This window comes from Scyliorhinus canicula, chromosome 24, assembly GCF_902713615.1.
Source record: "Scyliorhinus canicula chromosome 24, sScyCan1.1, whole genome shotgun sequence".
Classification (NCBI taxonomy): domain Eukaryota; kingdom Metazoa; phylum Chordata; class Chondrichthyes; order Carcharhiniformes; family Scyliorhinidae; genus Scyliorhinus; species Scyliorhinus canicula.
In genome coordinates, this window is record NC_052169.1 from 3,117,424 (window position 1) to 3,134,981 (window position 17,558).

The 17,558-nt window shown below is 44.0% G+C and overlaps 1 protein-coding gene across 7 annotated transcripts in view; it reads right to left on the minus strand.

Annotated features, from left to right (window-relative positions):
• The window catches only part of myo9aa (myosin IXAa), a 251,246-nt gene that overhangs the window by 149,207 nt on the left and 84,481 nt on the right, over positions 1-17,558 (minus strand). For all 7 annotated transcript variants that reach the window (XM_038784181.1, XM_038784179.1, XM_038784180.1 and 4 more), the window contains exon 2: positions 8,319-8,413. In XM_038784181.1, coding sequence (XP_038640109.1) covers positions 8,319-8,413 — 95 coding nt within the window. The remainder of the gene's footprint in view (positions 1-8,318; positions 8,414-17,558) is intronic.

Sequence of the window (17,558 nt, forward strand, 5' to 3'; positions counted from 1 at the left end):
TCCCAAGAATCAATCCATTGATTCTTGTGATGTGCGCCCAAGCGCCCCTCACTCGCTGCCCTCTGGCCCAGCTACGGCAAGTATATCATTCCATAGGTACAGAGACCAAAACGGCAATCATTATTCCAGCTGCGATCTCACCGAAGTGTTGTACAATTGGAGCAAGACTTCCTTATTTGTACTCCAACCGCTTGCAATAAAGGCCAACCTACCACCTGCCTCTCTAACTGCTAATGTACCTGCAAGGTCACTTTGCATTTTGCACACCGACATCCATATTCTACTGAATACCAACAGTTAATTATTTCTCATCATTTAAAAAAAAAAACATTCTGTTTTCCGTTTCTTTCTTCCAAAATGAAGAAACTATTGCTCCTTATTATAGTCCACGTGCCACCTTCCGGCCCGTTCACTTAATCCGTCCATATCCCTTCACTTCTTTCTCATAGCTTATGTTCGCACGTTGATTTGTATAATCAGCAAACTCGGACACACTACACTCGGTCCCTTTAATCAATACAGTTTCTCAACGAAGAGGCCGCAGCATGGTGAGATTTGATATTTTCTTCATATTTTATTATCCTGTGATGTGAGTGTGTGTATATGCGCACGGGTATTGAGTGTGCGTATATTGTGTGCACGTGTATTGAGTGTGCGTATATTGTGTGCATGTGCGTTTGTGTGTGTGTTTTAGGTTTGCGCATTTGTAATCAGATATTATGATGGGTATGAGTAAATAGGTTGGACCCAACATTAACATTTTTAAAGAAGTTGAGAGTTCATTTGAATATCAAAGGGAAGTCAGAGGTTACAAGACAGACTTTGCACCTGACAGCAGTTCCATGGGTAAACAGGAGAGTATATTACATTTTATTAACCCGGAAGCAGTGGCAAATAGAAAGATGAAAGATTTTACATTGGAAAGGATTTGAGTTTCAAAGAGTTGGGAGAAAATTGGAGCCCGAGATAAAGGGGGAGAAAGGGTATTTTAAGTTACTGTGGAGAGCTTAATGGTTGGCTGTGAGAGGAAGATTTTCTAGAAACAGCTCTGGGCTGGGAGGCGGTGCAGTTTGAATGAGCCATGCAGCTAAGTCAGAAATGTCTTGGGCTGCAAAAAGCAGTCTTGTTCTAAAGTCTTGGATTTCCACAGCAGAATGGAAGGGAGTTTGAGAGGTCACATGGTGTGACTTTATTAAAACTGCAGCAGTTTGCCCTGGATAATATTACTGGGTTTTATAGTTAAATATCGATAAGGGAGCTCCGTGGAAGGTGGGCTGACCAAATAAGGAGCATTTTGGGGATATGTTTTGTAAGTCTAATTTTAGCTTTGTAACTGTAATTTCTATAATCCCAAAAGCATTTCTGGACTTCTTACTGATGAGGTCTTGCTTTGGAAAAGTGGCCAAACTTGGGGGAGCCAGATTCTTCAATCTCCAAAACTGGCACAACAAAGACCCCACAAACAGCAATGTGAGGGAGGACCAGCTAATTTATTTTTGATGCTGCTAGAAGACAGAGACATTTTTAGACATCTCTGCAGTCCTCCTATTCTCCATTAAATTCCTCCCATCTCAGCCTCTAAGGGATCTACTTCTATTCTCACTGCCCTGGTCGTTTTCATTTCCTTTTGCAATCTATTTTATATCCCTGGTTAAATTATTCTCAAATCCTGTTAAATTCTTCTTTATCAAATTTTTGGTTCTCCTATGTTGGTTTATAAAACTCTTCCTGTCCTCAGGTTTACTATTCTCCGTGGCAACTTTACAAACTTCTTCCTTTAACCCAATACTATCCTTAGTTAGCCACAGATGGATCACTTTTACTGCCAAACTGTTAATTCTCTTTAAATGCATATTCATGGAGAATTATGAAATATTAAAATATTCACCATTACTTTTTTTTTTAATAAATTGAGTGCCCAATTCATTTTTGCCAATTAAGGGGCAATTTGGCGTGGCCAATCCACCTAACCGCCACATCTTTTTTGGGCTGTATGGGTGAAACCCACGCAAACACGGGGAGAATGTGCAAACCCCACACGGACAGTGATCCAGAGCCGGGATCGAACCTGGGACCTCGGCACCGTGAGGCAGCAGGGCTAACCCACTGCGCCACCGTGCTGCCCTACCATTACTTTTCTAACATCAGATCTTTAAGTTTAATTTCCAATCTATCTTCACCAACTCGTATCCATAGGTAATTGGTTTTATTTAAATTTAATACTCTAGTTTCAGGCTTAAGCATGTCACTTGCAAGCTCAGTGTAAAATTCTAATATACGTGATCTCTTTTATTCAGAGAATCGATCCTTTACTCAGATTTTTAATTAATCTTGTTTCATTGCATAAGATCTAAAGCAGTCTTTTCTCGGGTTGATTCCATGACGTATCATTCCAAAAATTGTCTGGAATGTTTTCCATGAACTCATCCTCCAAAATACTTCTATTCGCCCTGGAGGCGATTTATTCAAATACTATCTGGGCTCCAAGGGTTTAATTAAGGCAAGAATACACAAACCAAGGTTGTATTTCCTCCACCTTAAAATAATGGTTTGAAAGCTTTGCAAAATATCAGGAGCTGATCGTTTCTCCTCTAAAGAATCTAGGACAAGGAGATATAGCCCAACATTAGTTCTAGGCTTTTCGGAAGCAGGAGTTCCATATGCAAAATGGAGGTAGAAGTTTGGAATTCTCTTCCACGAATCATAGCTGATGATGGGTCAATGGGTTCAGAATAAAGGGATTTGAGTGGGGAGGGGAGAGATAGGTACGGGGGTCACAGATCATCCTTGATCTCACTGAATGGTGGAACAGTTCCAGGGGTTAAGTCGGCTTACCCTGTTTCTATGAGTGGTGTACAGACACCCGCAAGGCGAGTTGGGCCAAATGTCTTGCTTCTACGATGTATATTTTACCTAGCTTCACTCTCAGCTTTGCAAAACGGAGAAATATTTAGCAGGTCAAGTACGTAACATTTGTATTCATGATGATTAGTTTGCTGTAAATGAATGGAAATCGTATTTGGAATAATAGATATTGCCTATCTGCTACCTAACAGCACTAGCTGTTTCACTTGGTTAGTGAAAAATAAATCATATGACATGCTCAGATGTTGAGTGGAAGATGGCAAGGACACTGATATTTTAATAGATTGAAAGTATATTTAAATAAAAGTCAATTTATCATATATTTCATAGGTTTTAAAAATACTTAGTATCAAAACTGTGGTGTTCTCAAATCCTAAGCAAACTTTCCACACTGCAGAACTTGGCCTTGGAGATGTTAAAGAAGGGCTCTACCTAAGATAACTCTTCATAGAATCATCAAAGATTTTACAGTGCAGAAGGAGGCCATTTGGTCCATTTTATCTGCACTGGCCCTCGGAAAGAGCACCCCACTTAAGGCCACGCCTCCACCCTATCTCCAAAACCCATTAACACCACCTAACCTTTTTTGGACGCAAAGGGACAATTTAGTGTGGTCAATCCATCTTTGGACAGTGGGAGGAAACCGGAGCACCCGGAGGAAACCCACGCAGACACGGGGAGAACATGCAGACTCCGCACAGACAGCCACCCGAGACCGGAATTGAACCTGGGACCCTGGAGTGGAGATGCAGCAGTGCTAACCACTGCGCCACCCTGTTGCCTTCTTTCATTTAAATAACTAGGAAATTGGAACTGTTGTATTTCAGTAATCAGAAATTATACCCAGTCAGTGAATAATCAAATCACCTTTAGGGTCTTCTTAAATATGCAATTCTACTGAATTAGACGCACACACAATTTGCGATTGTTAAATTTTTACCCTGATTTTTTTTCAGCCTCTCAAGGCGATAACATTGTCAATAATTAGCAAGGATGCTGCAGGAGTTTTCACCATTTAATGGATAAGGGGGAATACAAATAGGCTTTTCTCACTGTCGTACATTTGCATAATTATTGCATTTTTGAAAAAAATCTATTATTGGGAATGGGGTTACCGGAGTTGGCACTTCTGTCTGTTAAAATAGCAGATGGATACAATAACTGGAGAATGGCTTAATCTTACAGATGTTCACCAAATGTTATGAAATTGCTTGCTTGAGGGCACATGCCTTTCTCTTCAAAGTAGCCTTAATTTGACAAAACAATCGTAGAAAATGGCTGGTTATCACCTCCTGGCTGAACGGTAACGAAGAGGTAACGATTTGTTACACAAATCTCCAACCAATTTGCATGGGCAAAATCTCAAAGGGATGAACTAGAAATCTTTTCAAAGTTGGGGTTTAGGCTAACAACGTCAAGAAGGGATTCAAAACGTCAACACATTTACCTACTCTCAAACAGCAAAGATGAGTTTTGAAATTAAATAGAAAGGTCACTAATTTTGTGGTTTAACTTTGCAGAACATGCTTTATTATTCATGAAATAAGACAATTTATTCATAAGCTCAAACACAGTTGCATCTGGTCTGGTTGTCCATCGCCAGCTATGGCTAGCTCACTTCAAATTGTAGCATTTTTCCCTCCCTCTCTCCTGCCAAAGCTATTTACTACTCCAAGGTGTCTCCAAATAATATAAACAAACTCAAAAACCTTCCTCCACATAGTACACCCGTATAGCATCCCCCACCTCATGCAAATCTCATCCAGGAAATTTATGGCTTGCATCACCACCACCGCCTCCTCCTGACCATTAGGTGTCAGACATGAATCAGAAGTGGCACCATCATTTATGAGGCAGGTTATGGGGTCATCCCACTTCAGAGCATGGAGTAAGAAAAGAAAGTTTGATTCCATACTCTCATGCAAGTCTGGATGCATCCCTGGGTCAGAGGTGTTACCCTTTGGATGAGAAGTTAAATAGAATCCCTGACTGTACTTGCAATCAAATGCAAATGATTCCATGATCTAGTCCCAAGAAGAACAAGAGAGCGCTCCCTGATATCTTGGCCAATATTTATACCTCAATCAACATGACCAAAATTTATCAGATCATTATCAATTACTGTTTGTAGGAGTTTCCCGTGTGCAAAGTGGTTGCCACATTTTGATACATACAACACTGCAATTTACAGTTCAAAAGTAATTAATTAGTTGCAAAGGCCTTTCAGGTTTCAGGTTGTGAAAGGATCTATGTAAATACAATTAGTTTCTTCCCACCACCTCCTCCCTCACACATCAATTTCTAGCTTCCTATTTGACATCTATCAACAGTACATGATTTTCTTTCTGTCATTCCTCTCCAATCACAGTAGCACTGTGCTTAGCGCTGTTGCTTCACAGCGCCAGGGTCCCAGGTTCAATTCCCGGCTTGAGTCACTGTCTGTGCGGAGTCTGCACGTTCTCCCCATGTCTGCGTGGGTTTCCTCTGGGTGCTCCGGTTTCTTCCCACAAGTCCCAAAAGACATGCTTGTTAGGTAATTTGGACATTCTGAATTCTATCAGTGTACCCGAACAGGCGCCGGAGTGTGGGGACACGGGGATTTTCACAGTAACTTCATTGCAGTGTTAATGTGAGCCTACTTGTGACAATAAAAGATTATCTCCCACTCGTTTACTCACTTGGGACATAAAGCCACTGAATTATGCTAGGCCTCAAAAGGGTTGAAAGGACAGTTTATTTCTTTGTTTAATACAGTCAGTTGTGATGTTTCCTGGGGTTGCCAACCAATGCCCCTCCTCTTTCTCTACTAATGACCTACCATTTGGTGTCATTAAAACAGAATGAAATAGTAAGCTTTTACATGTGTGAAGATGACACAAAGCTCTCTGGTGCTTTCTACTTCACGATCAAAAAGTTGGTTGTACACTAATTGTCGGTCTGATATCAAGACCTAATTGAACTCCAACTTCCTCTAGTTGAGCATCAGCAAAACAAAGGCCACCCTCTTGTGCTGTCTCTAACCCCAAAAACTGCTAATGCAGAAATGAGACATAAATTTGGTGCACTGCCAACCCACCCTCCTCTTTCTCACATCCACTGTCACCAAAATTGTTCTTACCCATCTGTTTATAATTGCCTGCTTCCACCCACCTTTGCCTTTCCACTCTAAAACCGTAATCATCATTAAAATAATAATCTTTATTAGTGCGACAAGTTGGCTTACTTTAACACTGCAATGAGGTTACTGTGAAAAGCCCTGAGTCGCCACATTCCGGCGCCTGTTCGGGTACACGGAGGGAGAATTCAGAGTGTCCAATTCGCCCAACAAGCACGTCTTTTGGGTTTGTGTAAGGAAACTGGAGTACCCGGAGGAAACCACTACACTACAGGGCTGCCCCTTTTCTCCAATTTTCTCATGCTCCATGCCCACTTTTATCCTCATGTACCATTTGTCTCCTTACTTTGAAGATGAGATGTATTCCTGCATGGAAGGCACAGTTTAACAGTCTTCCAATCTCTGAGTGTACAATTTATTCTCTGGGTACCTTTAAATGTGGTCGACCAGCAAAAGTTACTGTAATAGTGCCCACAACTTGTATACTCTGCATCACAGGAAAATCATATCATCTCGTATTCAATAAAGTATGGAAGACAAACCCACAATTATGGCATCCTTCTATACACTGTCCAAGAGTGAGCCAGCAGACTGCTTTACAATAGGATGCACTTGTCATTAGCAATCCCATCCTTCTCGTCGCATTTGCACACAATCTTGCCAGAAGGGGACTGTGGGTTGCAATCGAAAGCAGAAATCATGGGTGATTTTATCCTCCAGTCCCACTGGAGCACTTCACTGGCCTTAGCTGAGATTGTATCAAAGTCAGCACAGAACTGGGTGAAACTTGCACCGTTTGATTTTATGGCTCAGATCTACAGAACTGAAGAATTCAAACATAAAGTTGATATTCGCATACTGATGAGTCACCAAGCAAAGTGAGGAGTTTATAAAATGTAGTATTCATAGCAATGATTATCTCAGCAACAGCTCCTGCCGATAGAATGCAAGATATCACTGAATAATTTTTGTTTATAAATTTAGAGTACCCAATTCATTTTTTCCAATTAAGGGGCAGTTTTAGCGTGGCCAATCCGCCTACCCTGCACATTTTTGGGTTGTGGGGGCGAAACCCAGGCAAACACGGGGAGAATGTGCAAACCCCACACGGACAGTGACCCAGAGCTGGGATTGAACCTGGGACCTCGGCGCTGTGAGGCAGCAGTGCTAACCACTGTACCACCGTGCTGCCCCTACTGAATGATATTATTGACCTGTTTTCACCCCACATCAGTGGTCTAAAATAATGTGCTTTACCAAAGTAACATAGACCATAGTGCAGAAAGAGGCCATTCGGCCCATCGAGTCTGCAGCGACCCATTCAAGCCCTCACTTTCACCCTATCACCGTAACCCAATAACACCTCCTAACCTTTTTGGACTCTCAGGGCAATTTAGCATGGCCAATCCACCTAACCTACACATCTTTGGACTGTGGGAGGAAACCGGAGCAAACCCTCGCAGACATGGGGAGAACGTGCAGACTCCACACAGACAGTGACCCAGCGGAGAATCGAACTTGGGACCCTGGCGCTGTGAAGCCACAGTGCTAACCACTGTGCTACTGTACTGGCCCCGTAACTCATCAACAAATAGCTTGGATGCACCAATCATTGGGAGACCACAGCTTTGCACCCCGGCTTTCAAAACAATGGGCTCCTGTTAACATCCACATCAACAGCAAAAACAAGTGAGGTTTAAAAAAGCTTCGAAGGATAGCAAAGAATAAAACATCACTCTGAGCCAACCTTCAGCACTTCCTATTGGCCGGACAGAGGAGTTCCATTGGCAAATACCTGAGCTAAATTTGCCTGGGATGATTGTGCCTCAATCACAAATGTCTCTTTTTGCTTGGAATTGAGTGAAGTGTGTATGGTGGGGAAGGGATCGTTAGGGTGGAATAGATGGAAGAGCTGACACTTAAGCAATGACATCTGTGGTATAAATGGGAAAGGTTGTTGGGGGGGGGGGGGGGGGGGGAGAGAGAGAGAGAGAGAGAGAGAGGCTAGGCTGTAATTTACAAGCATTGATGATCGGGCTTTACTTAAATTCATCCATATCACCAAAAGAAGAATCTAAAGGAAGAAAATCTCATCAGTTAAATAATTCAGTCCCTTTTGACAGATTGCAAATCCCACTCTTCCATCCACCCTCTCATACCATTTAACCTCCTCTCTGCAAAAATCATCCTGCACCCATTTTATAATGTCAGCTTCAACAAACATTGTTAGTAATTTACTTAACAAATCTAAGATTTTTATTTGGTGGGGTCAAAAAATTATAAGTCATTTTTATTTATTTTTTTTAAAAACCCTGGTCATATGCATCACATTACTCACCCCCGTACAGTTCCAGTCTCCTGGTAGTTCACTTGAATGAATTTACCAAAACGGCTGGAGTTGTTATTGTGAGCGGTCTTTGCATTCCCAAAAGCCTGTTGATGAAACAAAAATAGTCAGAAACTCTGAAAACTGGAACAATGGCGCTTTGCTCTGTATTTGCATTGCCCCCGAGGATATTTTATTGAGACATGAAGATCTTTCAAAACCAGAAATTGGTTTGGAGTGATAAAAGCTCCCAACTTCTGTGGAACATTTTAGTCACATAAAAATAAATTACAGCAGTCCAATTAACTTTCAATGTGGATTTCGGTTCGTCGGAAACACAACCAAAAGTAAATCTGCTGCTCCTCATTCATCAGATTGCAGTGAAGGCCTATTTTTGTTGGCTCTCCATCTACTGCCAACAATCAACTTAATTAACATCCAGGTCCAATCCAACACATGAACATACACACACATAGGTTCACCCCACCCAGACACCGTATACAAAACTCTCAAAGCCGGAAAAAAACATAAAGTACCATGTTGAACTGCAGTGTTTTGTTTCAGGAGTTGGGCTACGTGGTAGCCAGCTCCACAAGATTGCAAAATATTGGTGCACGATGCAGAGGAATGAATTCACAGAGTCCAAAAGAAGCAAAAAGTATCTTTAATTTTATGACATTGTTGATAAAGCTGTCTTGGTTGGACAGTGCAGTAATTGTAGCAACTCCGGGTGGAGGGAATGCAAGCTGTGCATGATACAAAACTCGTCTGTTTCATATTAGCTGTGAAACATTTTGAAGGCGAGTCACTCTTCCAAAGAAGAAATCAGATGACGAACCAATGACAGCCAACTCATACATTCCCTTTTCGTCACTGAATTATAGGCAATAGTTTGGATAATCAATTAATGTTTTAGAAAATATGGACAGTTATTTCAAATTAGAGAGTTCATATCAACTAGCCCTTTTAGTACAGTACATCAAGTGCCATACATTATCAAGCTTGGATCAGACAACCAGATCGTATCTTGAATGTTCAGTTATAGTCACAAAAACACTAGAAAAACATGCAAGCCTCAAAGGCAGAGATAAAAACATGGTGTTCAGTGTGAGAGAACTTAGAATCAGAGAAAATGTATGGCACAGAAAGAGGCTCCTTGCCCCACCATGTCTGAGCCCACTTTCCAGCAACTACTCCATAGGCTGCAGGTTACAGCACTTGACGTGCATATCCAGACACCGTTTTTTAAAATGAATTTTGAGTGCCCAATCCATCTTCCCTGCACGTCTTTTGGGTTGTGGGAGCGAGACCCACACAGACACGGGAAGATTGTGCAAACTTCACTCGGACAGTGACCCAGGTCCAGGATCAAACCGTGTCCTCGGCGCTGTGAGGCAGCAGTGCTAACCACTGCACCACCGAGCCGTCTTTATCCAGACACCCTTTCAATGAGTTGAGTGTTTCTGCTTCTAATATCCTTTCTGTAAGAATTCTTACAACACCAGGTTAAAGTCCAACATGTTTGTTTCAAACACTAGCTTTCAGGTGAATTCACCCGAGGAAGGAGCTGCGCTCCGAAAGCTAGTGTTTGAAACAAACCTGTTGGACTTTAACCTGGTGTTGTAAGACTTCTTACTGTGCTCACCCCAGTCCAACGCTGGCATCTCCACATCATCAATATCCTTTCAGGCAGTGAGTTCCAGACTCTTACCACCCTCCAATTTAAAAACGTTTTTTTTTTCCCTCATCTCTTCTCTACTCTTTCTATCAATCACAATAAATATATGCCCCTCATTTCTGACCTCTCTACTAAGGAAAATAGACCCATCTCATGATCATGGCCGATCAAGTTCAACACCCTGATCCCACCCATATCCCTTGATCCCTTTAGCAAGAGCTATATCTAATTCCTTCTTGAAATTACACAACGCTTTGGCCTCAACTACTTTCCGAGGTAGCGAATTCCACATTTTCACCACTTTCTGGGTAAAGAAATGTCTCCTCACCTCATCCTAAAAGGTTTATCCCTTATCCTCAAACTATGATCCCTAGTTCTGAACTTCCCCATCATCGGAAACATTCTTTCTGAATCGACCTTGTCTAAACCTGTTAGAATTTTATAAGTTTTTATGAGATCCTCCCTCACTCTTCTAAACTCCAATGGATATAATCCTAACTGACTTAGCCTCTCCTCATTTGACAGTCCCACCATCCCAGGAATCAGCCTGGTAAACCCTCGCTGCACTCCCTCCATAGCAAGAACATCCTTCCCCAGATAAGGACACCAAAACTGCACACAATACTCCAGGTGTGGCCTCACCAATGCCCTATACAATTGCAGTAAAACATCCCAATTCCTATACTCAAATCTTCTTGCTATGAAGGCCAACATACCATTTGCCTTCTTTACTGCCTGCTGTACCTGCGCACTTACTTTCAGCGACTAATGCACGAGGTCACCAAGGTCTCGCCGAGTATCCACCTCTCTCAATTTACACCCATTCAAATAATAACTTGGCTTCCTATTTTTGCTAACGAAGCGGCTAAACCTCACATTTATCCATGTTATACTGCATTTGCCATGCACATTCCCACTCACTCAGCCTGTCCAAAACTCGCTGAAGCATCTCTGCATCCTCCTCACAGTCACCCTCCCATCCGACTTTGTATCATCTGCAAATTTGGAAATACTACATTTAGTTCCCTCTTCCAAATCATTAATATAGAATGTGAACGGGCTGGCGCTGCCCAACCTCCTGGGGTACTATTGGGCGGCCAATGTGTCAATGGTGCGTAAATGGGTGATGGAGGGGGGAGGGGGGAGGGGCGGCGTGGAAAAGAATGGAGATGGCGTCATGTAAAGGTACGAGCCTGGGTGCCATGGTAACGGCGTCGTTGCCGCTCTCCCCCAAGAGGTTTACCACGAGCCCGGTGGTGGCTGCGACCCTAAGAATTTGGGGACAGTGGAGACAGCATCAGGGGGAAACAGGGGGCTCGATGGAGGCTCCACTGGGTGGCAATCATTGGTTCATCCCGGGGAACACAGATGGGGGATTCAGGGGGTGGCAAAGGGCGGGCATCAGTAAATTGAGGGACCTGCTTATTGGCGGGAGGTTTGCGGGCCTGGGGGAACTGGAAGATAAATTTGGGCTTCCCCAAGGGAACATGTTCAGATACTTGCAGGTAAAGGCGTTTGCTAGGCGACAGGTAGAGGGATTCCCTCTGCTGCCCTCGCGGGGGACGATGGACAGAGTGCTTTCGGGGGTCGGAGAGGGGAAGGTGTCTGACATCTATAAGGTAATGCAGGAGGTGGAGGAGTCGTCAGTGGAGGAGCTGAAGACTAAATGGGAGGAGGAACTCGGGGAGAAGATAGAGGACGGGACTTGGGCGGATGCCTTGGAGAGAGTCAACTCTTCCTCCTCATGTGCGAGGCTAAGTCTCATCCAATTTAAGGTGCTGCACCGGGCCCACATGTCCGGGACTAGGATGAGTAGGCTCTTTGGGGGTGAGGACAGGTGCACCAGATGTTCGGGGAGTCCAGCGAACCACGCCCATATGTTCTGGGCATGCCCAGCACTGGAAGAATTCTGGAAGGGGGTGGCGGGGACGGTGTCGAGGGTGGTTGGATCCAGGGTCAAACCAGGGTGGGGACTCGCGATTTTTGGAGTTGCGGTAGAGCCGGGAGTGCAGGAGGCGAAAGAGGCCGGTGCCCTGGCCTTTGCGTCCCTAGCAGCCCAACGAAGGATTCTGCTACAGTGGAAGGATGCGAGGGCCACAAGTGTGGAGACTTGGATCAGTGACATAGCGGGATTTATAAAATTGGAAAGGGTCAAATTTGCCCTGAGAGGATCAATACAAGGGTTCTATAAACGATGGCAGCCTTTTCTGGACTTCCTGGCTCATAGATAGGTATCTTTGTCAATAGCAGCAGCAACCGGGGGGGGGGGGGGGGGTGTTCCTTATTGTAGTTTCTTTTCTGTAACTTTATATTGTGTTAATTTGCGTTGTTGTTAAAATGCTGTGTTGTTCATGGAGGTGGGGCGAATGTTTATGATTGCTAATAGAACATAGAACAGTACAGCACAGAACAGGCCCTTCAGCCCTCGATGTTGTGCCGAGCCATGATCACCCTACTCAAACCCACGTATCCACCCTATACCCGTAACCCAACAACCCCCCCCCCCCCCCCCCCCCCCCCAACCTTACCTTTTTAGGACACTACGGGCAATTTAGCATGGCCAATCCACCTAACCCGCACATCTTTGGACTGTGGGAGGAAACCGGAGCACCCGGAGGAAACCCACGCACACACGGGGAGGACGTGCAGACTTCGCACAGACAGTGACCCAGCCGGGAATCGAACCTGGGACCCTGGAGCTGTGAAGCATTTATGCTAACCACCATGCTACCGTGTTGCCCCTAATATTATTGTTATTTTTGGTATTTTACTATGGTGCGTTATTGTTGTATAAATTCAAAATTTTTCAATACAAATTATTTCCAAAAAAATAAATATATAGAATGTGAACAGTTGGGGTCCTAGCACAGATGCCTGCGGTACCCCACTAGTCACTGCCTGTCAATCGGAAAAAGACCCATTTATTCCAACTTTTTGTTTCTTATGTACTGACCGGTCTGCTAACCTGCTCACCGTCAGCGAGAATGGCGAGGTAGGCGCAAAATACCACAGGAATCTCACTGGCGATATCTCATTTCCCAATTTTCCTGCCTCTTGCCTGTAATGGAATGGAGCTCCCGCCCAGAAAGGCTGACAACCTCATTTAAAAGAATGTGCAAACATTAAAGTTCCAACCCATCACATGATCCCTCCCCCTCACTGATTATTCAAACTTTGCTGGTTCACAATATCTTTATGAAGACAGGAAAGAATCAAGTGATCTGTCGTGGGGCCACAGTAAGACCCTGATAGGAGGGACATGCCTGAGCAGTGCCCCTTGCACAGGTTGAAAGTCCAGTCTGTGCCAACCTGGCAGTGCAAACCTGTGCGAGGAGGCAGTGCTGGGGCGGGCCCTCTGGGTAGCCCAATTTAGGGGGAGTACCCCATTATGTGTGGTGGTGGAAGATTGTGCCCAGGCCTTGAAGGGGAGGGAGGGAAGGGGGGGGGAACCTGGTATTGAGAGGGGTATGCTCTCCTCCGCCACCTCTGTTCCAAGGAGCACAATCCCATGCTATCCAATCTTTCCTCATAGCTGCATTTTCCAATCCTGGCGACATCCTCATAAATTTCCTCTCTACCCTCTCTAATACAATTACATCCTTTCTGTCATAACGTAAACAGAACTACATACAGGCAGTGGTGCAATGTTATTGTCACTGGACTAGTCAACCAGAGGTCCACATTCAAATTCAGCCACTGCAGATGGTGAAATTTGAATTCAACATAAATCTGGAATTAAAAGTCTAATGATGACCATAAAACCATTGTCGATTGTCGTGAAAACCACCATCTGGTTCACTAATGTCCTGTAGGGAAGGACAATCTTGCCTGGTCTGGCCTACATGTGACTCCAGATCCACAGCAATGTAGTTGACTCTTAACTGTCCCCTCAAGGGCAATAAATGCTGGCCCAGCCTTCCCATGAACGAATGAAAAAAAACAATACTCAAGTTATGATCTGGCTAGCGTTTTATATGGTTTAGCCACAACCTCCCACTCTTATATTCTATACCTTGGCTATTAAAGGAAAGGAGTCCATTGGTCTTCTTAACCAACTTATTGACCTGAACTGCGAACTTCAAAGATCTATGAACATTTCTGCTTCCTCCACGCCTCTCAGTATTCTACCACTCATTGTGTATTCCTTTGCCGTGTTTGACCTCCCCACTTTTTCAGCTTGAATTCTGTTTGCCACTTTTCTACCCACCTGACCAGTTCACGGATATCTTCCTGTCGTCTGCAGTTTCCCTCCTCAGTATTAGCCACACTGCCAATTATTTGTGTCACCTGCAAATTTCTTGATCACGCCCCCTGCATTTACATCCAAATCGTTGACATATACTACAAAAGGCAGGGGACAGAGTTCTGAGCCTTGTGGAGCTCCACTAGAAACCACCTTCCAGTCACAAAAACACCCGTCCACAATTACCCCGTTTCCTGCCACTGAGCCAATTTTGTATCCAGCTGGTTATATTCCCGGATCCCGTAGGCTGTTATGTTTTTATCCTGTCTGCCATCTTGAACTTCGTTAACAGCCTGGCTAAAATTCATTAACTGCATTACTTTCATTAATCCAGCTCGGCACTTACTCAAAAATTCAATCAAATCAATCACACTCACCTTCCCTGAACAAATCCATGCCGACTGCTTTGATTAATCTGTGCTTTTCCAAATGACAAGTTTATCCTGTCCCTCGGAATTGATTCCGATAATCTTCCCAAGACTGGGATCAGACTGGGCTGGTCTGTATTTATTCGGTCTATTCCGTGCACCCTCTTCAAACAAAGGTACAATTTTAGCCAGTCCTCCAATCCTCTAGCACCGCACCTGTATCCATTGAGGATTGGAAAATGATGGTCAACCCCTTCGTTATTTCCACCCTAACTTCTTTTAACCGCCTGGAATACATTTCATCTGCCCTTGCTGACTTCTCCACTTTCAAGGATGCTAATTGCATAACTCTTCCCCTCTCCCGATACTTAGCACATCCAATATTTGGCAGCACAGTAGCATTGTGGATAGCACAATCGCTTCACAGCTCCAGGGTCCCAGGTTCGATTCCGGCTTGGGTCACTATCTGTGCGGAGTCTGCACATCCTCCCCATGTCTGCGTGGGTTTCCTCCGGGTGCTCCGGTTTCCTCCCACAGTCCAAAGATGTGCAGGTTAGGTGGATTGGCCATGATAAATTGCCCTTAGTGTCCAAAATTGCCCTTAGTGTTGGGTGGGGTTACTGGGTTATGGGGATAGGGTGGAGGTGTTAACCTTGGGTAGGGTGCTCTTTCCAGGAGCCGGTGCAGACTCGATGGGCCGAATGGCCTCCTTCTGCACTGTAAATTCTATGTAAATATTTACACCCCTGCTCTTTAAACTACAATATCTGCGTTATAGTATTAACTACAATAACTTGCTTGCGAGTGAAAATTTCAACAAAGTTTACCCCCCAAAAAATTTAAGAATGGCACAAGATAAAAAATGGTATAGAAAATATAAATCTGCCGCATAACTGAAGTAACCATGTCAGTGGGATGAAGGCTCCGAATCAATAGCAATCAACATTTGGGATACACTTCCGGGTAAGGTAATGAATGTAAAAGGAATCATTAAGGCACGTAATGGATCCTATGCTGGGAAATACGTCAATTGGTCTAATTTGGATGGATGAGTTCAAATGGCCCAGCGGTTTTGCTTGTCCATTTAGCTATAGATAATGGGACAAAACAATGATGAAAGTCAAGGTTAAACTGTTGTATACTGTACAAGACTGCAGTGGAACTGCTGCCCCCCAGTCATTCGCAACCAAAATAGAAGAGGATGTACAAAAGAATATCAAATTTTAACACAGACCTGCAGCTTCATGAAATACATGCAATCTGACCAGAACACAGTGGACTGCATCAATATGTGCAGCAGGATTGATTTATAATTTTTCCTGCTTCTTGTTCAATATCCTACTCATTAGCCTTTAATGTTTACTGGAGCACCTTTAATAGGATGGGAAGAGGAGGATACGGACCCCGGAAGTGTAGAAGATTTTAGTTTAGACGGGCAGCATGGTCGGCACAGGCTTGTAGGGCCGAAGGGCCTGTTTCTGTGCTGTACTTTTCTTTGTTCTTTGTCCAGGAAAGCAACATCTGTGGCTTCATTATTTCTGTTTTATTATCCAAGTATTTTATGTATTACACACACACACACGCGCATGCCGCACACACGTCGCACACACACACACACACACACAGAACTGAATGACAGTTCAGACAACAGAACTTTGGGGCAAATGTTGACACATGCTCGAGTTTAAGGCTCTGAAAGGATTATCCTGTTCTCTACTACCACCTCACATTTTCTGGCATTACGTGCTCAGGAAATCAAGTCGCCTGGTTTTTGATTTCTAAAGTGTGGAAACTCAGTGCCGCATATCTTCTCTTTCTGCCTCTCTGCAAGAAGGGCAAAAAACATCATCCAAATAGTGAATGGCAGCTTTGAAAATGTAACTCCCCGTGTCTGCGTGCGTCCCACCCCCACAAGCCCAAAAGATGTGCAGGGAGTGAATTGGCCATGCCGGGTTGCCCCTTAATTGGGAAAAAAAGAATTGGTACCCTGGATTTATTTAAAAAAAGAAAATAAAAAGCTTTGAGAACGTAAGAAATAGGAAGAGGCTGTATGGTCCCTCAAGCCTGTTCTGCAATTCATTAAGAACAAGGCTGATCTGATCTTGACTTCAACTCCACTTTCCAGCCGCTTTCCATGAATCCTCAAATCCCCAAAAACTCAAGAATCTGAATCTATTCAAGGCTGAGATAGACAACCCCCGCCCCCACAGCTCTGTAGATACAGTAAACGGTCACAGCCCTCAAGAAAAAGAATCATCCTCACCTCTACTTTAAATGCATCACCACTCATTCTGAAACTATGTGCTGTAGTTGTAGATTCGGTCGCAAAGGCGATATCCAATCAGCACCTCGCATCCTTCTAAACTCCCAATATAGCCTCAACATTTCCTCAAAAGACAATCCAGTCATCCTATGGAATCAACCCAGTGAACCTTCTCTGAACTGCTTCCAATGTAAGTCTATTCCTCCTTAAATAAGGAGACCAAAACTGTACACAGTGCAGTCTCATCAACCTCACATTTTCCCACATCAGACTCCAGCTGCCAAATTGTTGCCCACTCATTTAACCTATGTCTCTTTGCCGACTCCTTGTAGCCTCCTCACAAATTGATTTTCCACCTATTTCTGTATCGTTAGCGAATTTGGCTGCAATATCTCAGTCCCTTTATACAAGTCATTGTACAGATTTTGAACAGTTGAGGCCCCAGTACTGATCACTGTGGCACCCCAGCAATCAGTTAGCTACGGTGAAATTGATCCATTTGTCCGGTTTCCTATTAGTTAGACCAGTGCTTTTTCAACTTTTTTTGCCCGGGACACATTTTTACCAACTGGCCACCCTTTGGGACCCACACCAGCCGACCTTTGCGACCCATGCCGGCCGACTTTTGCGAACTACACCGGCCGACCTTCATGACCCACGCCGGGTGACCTTTGCGACCCACACTGGCCAACCGTTGCGA